At 48.1% G+C, this 7,580-nt stretch overlaps 1 protein-coding gene across 1 annotated transcript in view; it reads right to left on the bottom strand.

Moving 5' to 3' along the window:
- Nucleotides 1–7,580, bottom strand: part of Serpinb6 (serpin family B member 6) — a 34,387-nt gene that overhangs the window by 24,116 nt on the left and 2,691 nt on the right. The window contains exons 2-3 of the mRNA XM_029565168.1: nt 2,469–2,643; nt 560–712 (exon numbers count right to left, since the gene is read on the bottom strand). Of these exons, the coding sequence (XP_029421028.1) occupies nt 560–712; nt 2,469–2,633 (318 nt within the window). The 5' untranslated portion in view covers nt 2,634–2,643. The remainder of the gene's footprint in view (nt 1–559; nt 713–2,468; nt 2,644–7,580) is intronic.

The following is a 7,580-nucleotide window of genomic DNA, read 5'->3' as shown; positions in this document are numbered from 1 at the left end:
TATATACAGCAAAATTGTTCAACACACAATGAAATGTAAAAAATTAAGAACATCCAGTGCCAATGAGGATGGTTAGAAATGAGCACTTTACTCCTGTTCCTGGGGAGGGGGGTTACTGACAGCACTTGGGGAGCATTTAAGTAGCATATAGTCTCTAAGATTCACTTTCTTCTTTCTACAAATGTATACTGGACCAGGCCACCCATGGGCAAATGGTCCACTGTGTCATCAAACATCTATACTCACTCTGGGCTATCAGAAGATGGTTAATAGTACTGAGTGGGACTGGAGGTGTGGCTCAGTGCTATAGAATATGCTTGGCATGTGTAAAGCTGTGGGCTCCATCCCAAACACCAGTAATAGCAATGATATGCTGAAGTCGACTGATGTAATAAAATACAGTATAATTCAAATGCAAAAAATGAAAGAAACAAGTTATAAAACAATATATATTCTAATGGACTATAGTATACAGGGAAAATCCTCACAAATTAAATTTCAGTCTGTACAAGAAGACAAGCATCAACTCTATAAAACCTCTTAAAACAGCAAGACTTACTGTTAGAATATCAAAACACTTTTCCGCAAAGAGCCCATTAGCTGTTCTGAGCAAGTACTGCGTGCCAGTCTTGTTCACTTCGCTGAGAAGTGACTGGAAGCCCTGGTGGACATCTCCACCTCCACTGCTGCTGCATTTATTCAAAGAAAGCACCTGAAATCAGAAAGAGAATAAAAACACATCTTCATTAGGCCCAACTATAGGAAATGAGTCAGCACTAAACGCATCCTCAGAATTCTGCACACCCTTGCTGCCTCAGAAGAACCATCTGATTAAACACCAAAAGTGCCTTGAAAGCTCCCTCTCTGGGGTCCTCCCCTGTACCCAGTCAGCCCTGGTCTGAGTAGCAATGGCTCTCCTCAGATCCCAGCTCTACATGCTCACTACCTGTGCTCTGACTACAAGCATGGCTAACAACCAGACCTCCTATCCCTCAAGTGCAGGCAGCTCCTGACTTTGATCGACGCAGACTTTCCCCTGCCCTTGGGGCTGGTCTGGTTCTTGCATTGTCTGACCAATAGAATTCAGCAGAAGTGACCCCCTTCAAGCTTGGGCATTAAAAGCTCTGGCAGCTGCCACATTTGTGCTCTTGTCTCAGGCACCATGATGCAAGGAAGTCCAAGCGATCCTGCTGGAGGCCGCACGGAGAGTCCTAGAGTCAGTACCACCACACAAAGTTGCTTGGAAGAAAAGTAAAGCCCAGCCAATGGTCAGAACCTCAGACATGATATCAGCTTCCTCAGACCTTCCAACCCCATGGAAAGACCCCCATGCATGACTACAGGTGATCTGGACTCATAGGAAACCGAAGAACTTTCCATCAGACCATAGAATCTGAGAAACAATATACCAGTACTGCTTCTACCCACTGAGCATTGGGGAGACTTGTTCTGAAGAAATAGATGAAATACAGAGCAATCTAGAAATCTAGTACATGCTGCTAGCTGTGGACGCAGGTAGTGGGCAAAGACTGGTCAGTGAAGCAATGACAACAGGGAGCTGGAGAAAAGGACCTGTCATGTGGGATGTACTGGCAGAAAATGCAGGACATTTCCCCTGTGATCATCTGTTTCTGGCTAAATAATTAGACCTTATCTGGAGTTAATCTTTTAAAGGAATAATGAAGTTAAAAATGTGGTCATAAGGGTGAGTTCTAATCCAGTCTGACAGGTGTTCTTCTAGGAAAAGGCGCTCAGGAAGGACTAGACACACGGCAAACATACAGTGAGGACATAAGAGAGTAGATGCCATCTATAATCAGGAAATACCAGACTGTCATTGATTTTGGATTACGGTCTCTAGAATGGTGTGAAAATAACTGCAATTTAAGTCACCCAGTCTGCATTGTTTATTACACAGCTCTGGCTGACTAACACATCTTGACCCCCATTTCTAAAGAGTACACCTGAACTTGTGCCTCACCATCTCCCTGGCTTATGCTGAGTCAGACTGCTTCTTTAGTTTAGAAAACTCTACACCTAAAGAACTATACCTGAGAAGAGCTTCAATTGATTCTAAGGGCTCCCAGCCAAGCCTGACCCCATGGTCGGGTCTTGGGAGGGGAGCAGCCTAGTTTACCTTACTTGTGGGAAGGCTGAGAGCCATCAGAAGCCAGAGAACAGACAGCGGGGGTCATCTGTGGCCTTGGTGCTATGTCTTTGGTATTCCTGCCTTAAGTGATCCTCACCCTTCATCTGCTACCCACAGTCCCCACCCCAACATCACCAATGGATCAGGGTGTTCATGCCTGGGTCCTAGCAGAGTGAGAACATCCTTCCCATCAACTCTCCATCCACACCCCTATGTCATCAGTTGTCTGTCAAGGCCATTCCTTTGGGATTTGAAATGAAAGGACCAACTCAACTGGCAGTCAATGGTATTGAGCTACTATATGAAATACGCTGGTTACCTCAGCCATCTGGCTTGCGGTGGTTCCCTTTGCCCCCATGAAGACCATGGCCAGAGCTGAGGAGATGCTCAGGGGTGAGAAAAATACATTTTTCGAGCTGTCTTCACCCAGTGTTTTCAAAAGGTTTAAGGCAAAGGTGCCATTTGCTTCCAACAGAGGATCCATGATGGCGAGCCTGGAAAGAGGGATTTAAAACCATTATCACATGAACACTGTGTCTTCATGCTCACTCATACTACGATGCTCTGCCTCAGTGAGCAAATCAACATATTCAAAACTCCGTGGTTTTTTGGCCAGGGCAGGGTGTTCAAGATTGCCTTTCGTGTTTCCCATATTAAGTGAAAACAAATGAGCAGTAATATTTGACTTTATCACCCCGTTTTGTGGAGACTTCTCTCTGTACATGTTCTCCTGCACATGGAGAACATGTGGGAGGGAGCACACATGACACATCACTGTGGTTACTTCCTGGGAGTGGTGTGAAGGAAGGGGTTATTGGTTTTGTTTCCGTGTCTGAATCCTTTGGTGTGATGAAAGGGCTCACTGTGCTGCCTTGTAATTTGAAGGCTATAAATATAATAAAATGATGAATTCACTCACAAAGTTACCCAAGACAAAATAGACAAATATTTTCACAGTGTGGGAGAAAGTCCCCCATGTTAGGAAAACCAGAAGCTTAAAAATAAAATAGAATAAGTCAAGTCATATTTGAAGCACCACATGACCTTCAATTCCCATTGTGCAAAGCTATGCACATGGCAAGGCCATGCTAAAGGCCTGCTGCTATGGACCAGGGTTTCCCTCCCATTGTTCACACTTGGCCCATGCACTCAAACCACTTTGTATGTGGTCAGCTAGTCACAGGCTCAGGGGTCAGAGTCCCTGCAATCGGTACCATGAAGGCAGCTGGCAGCACCCTAGCAGGGTCAAGGGCAAGAATACAGCTACACAATTAGAGGTAGGATGTCTTTAGGTCAGTCAGAATCACAACGGATATCCAGAATGTAGCATAGCAAGACTTTAGCTGTCTACTCTCTGCTTTCCACAAATAGTTACCAAATGCCTGTTTTCCCCCGCCTGGCAGTGTAGCATTCTAAGACATTCCAGGTGAACAGCACATGAGCACCCGCAGAACAAGGAAATGGGGAAACAAGAGTCCACGAGCAAGGCAAGGGTACCCAGCTCTAGGACCTGTGAAGAGATTCAGAGCATATCTTTGCTGTTGGGGCTGTGATCAGCCTGCCGAGGGCACTGAAGACATCCAGGTCCCAGCCCTCATCGAGCATGCTCATGGATCCAAAGTATTTTAATGAATAGGTATTTGTTTTTGTCTTGATGCTCAAAACTGTTCTTACTTGGCTATTAAGAATCCCTTTAGATGATACTTTACCCTGAGCTGTTGGTTTCAAATATCCTGGTCTTATTACAACAAGAGGATCTTACACACTGTGGGAATGACTTTTATAATTGGACATAATTTGGACTAATGACTTTTAATTAACTCCAGCAAAACCTTGTGGTCTTGTGTCTTGTGACCTGGTTGCCTGATCTTGTTTCCTGGGAACCTCAATTTGGTACTCCACCCAAAAAGAATGAATGAATGAGAGTGTGCTTGAGAATTAAGCCCTAAAAACAAGTGCACTCATCTACATTGTACTCAGTGGAGATTGGGAAAGATGATTGACCTCAGATGAATGAGATATTCTAGAACTAGGGCTGAAAAGACCAGATAATATGTTAAGATTAGGGTGGAACTAAGCTTGTAAACCTCAATTGGAGTTGAAGAAACTATTTTGAATAAAATTATGGGAGGGGCCTGACTTTGGGAGACAGTTCCAGAAACAGAATTCCAGGGACAGTTCCACCACTACAGGTTCAAGAGATACCTAGGGGAATGGGCTGATTTCAGGCCCATTCTTTTTTATTTTTCAAACCCATTGTTAAAAACTAAATTTAAGAGTTAAGCTTTTTTGTTCAGGTAATTATGATGTTGAGATAGTCGTGCCACAATAAACTATGCTGAATTTTTCTAGTTCAAGGACATAATGTTGTCTTCTGGCTGCCATTTTTTTTAACAAATTTCATTTTTTAAAGATCTCTCTCTCTCTCCCCCCGTCCCTGTCCCTGTCCCTGAGTGTGTGTGTGTGTGTGTGTGTGTGTGTGCATGTGTGTGTGGTGTGTGTGTGGTGTGTGTGGTGTGTGTGTGTGGGGTGTGTGGGGTGTGTGTGTGTGTCTGTGTGTGGGTGGGGGGTGTGTGTGTGTGTGGGGGGTTGGTTGTGGTCTGTGGGTGTGGGTTGTGTGTGTGTGTGTGTGTTGCGGTGTGGGTGTGTGTGGTGTGTGTGTGTGGGGTGTGTGGGGTGTGTGTGTGTGTCTGTGTGTGGGTGGGGGGTGTGTGTGTGTGTGGGGGGTTGGTTGTGGTCTGTGGGTGTGGGTTGTGTGTGTGTGTGTGTGTTGCGGTGTGGGTGTGTGTGGTGTGTGTGTGTGGGGTGTGTGGGGTGTGTGTGTGTGTCTGTGTGTGGGTGGGGGGTGTGTGTGTGTGTGGGGGGTTGGTTGTGGTCTGTGGGTGTGGGTTGTGTGTGTGTGTGTGTGTTGCGGTGTGGGTGTGTGTGGTGTGTGTGTGTGGGGTGTGTGGGGTGTGTGTGTGTGTCTGTGTGTGGGTGGGGGGTGTGTGTGTGTGTGGGGGGTTGGTTGTGGTCTGTGGGTGTGGGTTGTGTGTGTGTGTGTGTGTTGCGGTGTGGGTGTGTGTGGTGTGTGTGTGTGGGGTGTGTGGGGTGTGTGTGTGTGTCTGTGTGTGGGTGGGGGGTGTGTGTGTGTGTGGGGGGTTGGTTGTGGTCTGTGGGTGTGGGTTGTGTGTGTGTGTGTGTGTTGCGGTGTGGGTGTGTGTGGTGTGTGTGTGTGGGGTGTGTGGGGTGTGTGTGTGTGTCTGTGTGTGGGTGGGGGGTGTGTGTGTGTGTGGGGGGTTGGTTGTGGTCTGTGGGTGTGGGTTGTGTGTGTGTGTGTGTGTTGCGGTGTGGGTGTGTGTGGTGTGTGTGTGTGGGGTGTGTGGGGTGTGTGTGTGTGTCTGTGTGTGGGTGGGGGGTGTGTGTGTGTGTGGGGGGTTGGTTGTGGTCTGTGGGTGTGGGTTGTGTGTGTGTGTGTGTGTTGCGGTGTGGGTGTGTGTGGTGTGTGTGTGTGGGGTGTGTGGGGTGTGTGTGTGTGTCTGTGTGTGGGTGGGGGGTGTGTGTGTGTGTGGGGGGTTGGTTGTGGTCTGTGGGTGTGGGTTGTGTGTGTGTGTGTGTGTTGCGGTGTGGGTGTGTGTGGTGTGTGTGTGTGGGGTGTGTGGGGTGTGTGTGTGTGTCTGTGTGTGGGTGGGGGGTGTGTGTGTGTGTGGGGGGTTGGTTGTGGTCTGTGGGTGTGGGTTGTGTGTGTGTGTGTGTGTTGCGGTGTGGGTGTGTGTGGTGTGTGTGTGTGGGGTGTGTGGGGTGTGTGTGTGTGTCTGTGTGTGGGTGGGGGGTGTGTGTGTGTGTGGGGGGTTGGTTGTGGTCTGTGGGTGTGGGTTGTGTGTGTGTGTGTGTGTTGCGGTGTGGGTGTGTGTGGTGTGTGTGTGTGGGGTGTGTGGGGTGTGTGTGTGTGTCTGTGTGTGGGTGGGGGGTGTGTGTGTGTGTGGGGGGTTGGTTGTGGTCTGTGGGTGTGGGTTGTGTGTGTGTGTGTGTGTTGCGGTGTGGGTGTGTGTGGTGTGTGTGTGTGGGGTGTGTGGGGTGTGTGTGTGTGTCTGTGTGTGGGTGGGGGGTGTGTGTGTGTGTGGGGGGTTGGTTGTGGTCTGTGGGTGTGGGTTGTGTGTGTGTGTGTGTGTTGCGGTGTGGGTGTGTGTGGTGTGTGTGTGTGGTGAGTGTGTGTGTGGTGTGTGTGTGTGTGTGTGGTGTGTGTGGTGTGTGTGTGTATCTGTCCAACATGTCCTTCCACACCTGCTTTTCTCTCTCCCCCCTGTCCCTGTCCCTGTCCCTGAGTGTGTGTGTGTGTGTGTGTGTGTGTGTGTGTGTGGTGTGTGTGTGTGTGTGTGTGGTGTGTGTGTGTGTATCTGTGTGTGTGTGTGTGTGTGTATGCATGCACATGTGCAGTTGCTTGCAGAGGCCAGAAGAGGGTACTGATCTCCTGGAGCTGCAACTGTGAATCACCTGATATGGGTGCTAGAAAACAACCACCAGTTCCCTCTGCAAGAACAGCAAGTGCTCTTCACCGCTGAGCCATCTCCCCAGTCCTCTTTTAATAGCAGAGTTGCGGAGTACAGAGCACTTGGGGAGCAGGCAGGTATTGGAGCTGAATGAAAGCACAGCTGCTGCTGCTGCTCCTGGGTATCCCGGTGACAAGCTGGGATAGATGCTCCCCTACAACATCCTCCAGGACTGTTCAGTAAAAAAGAAAAAGGCCTTGAAAGTCTGGATGGACTCGACTCTTCTAAGACGCGCTTGCACTTGGAGGCACTCAACTGTGTTCAATCACACTGTTTCCATTTCATTACATGTTTGGGTCACACCAACTTGTGTTAATTCAGACTTCATTATTGTTTGAGTCACTTTCTATTGTTGTGATAAAACACTGACCAACACCAACTTAGTGAGAAAAGGGCTTATTTCATCTTACCCTTCCAAGGTGCAGTTCATCTTTGAGGAACAGAACTCAGGGCAGGAACCAAAGCAGAGACCATGGAGAAATGCTGCTTACTGGCTTGCTCCCCTGGCTTGTTCAGTCACCCGCCTTATACAGTCCAGGCCCACCTGCCCAGAGATGGCACCACCCACAGTGGACTGGACCCTCCTGTATCAATTAGTAATCAAGAAAATGTCCCACAGACATGTCCACAAGCCAATCACATGGAGGACATTTCTCAACTGAGGCTCCCTCTTCCCAGGTGTTTCTAGTTTGTGTCAAGTTGACAAAAATTAAGCACAATTATCAGTGAGGCCTCCTTGGACCATTGCTCTGTGAATGCTGCACAGATCAAATTCTTTTGCCAATATCATCTCCTGTTATAGGCCCCAACATCTTCCTGCACTGAGACTTGCTCCTTTATTTTGATGGAGAACACTGTCCAATCACCCAATCACTTTCTAAGAAAGAATGAAGTTACTTTGA

Source organism: Nannospalax galili, unplaced genomic scaffold (assembly GCF_000622305.1).
Source record: "Nannospalax galili isolate Female #2095 unplaced genomic scaffold, S.galili_v1.0 scaffold737, whole genome shotgun sequence".
Classification (NCBI taxonomy): Eukaryota; Metazoa; Chordata; class Mammalia; order Rodentia; family Spalacidae; genus Nannospalax; species Nannospalax galili.
This window is presented reverse-complemented; position numbering and strand designations above follow the sequence as displayed.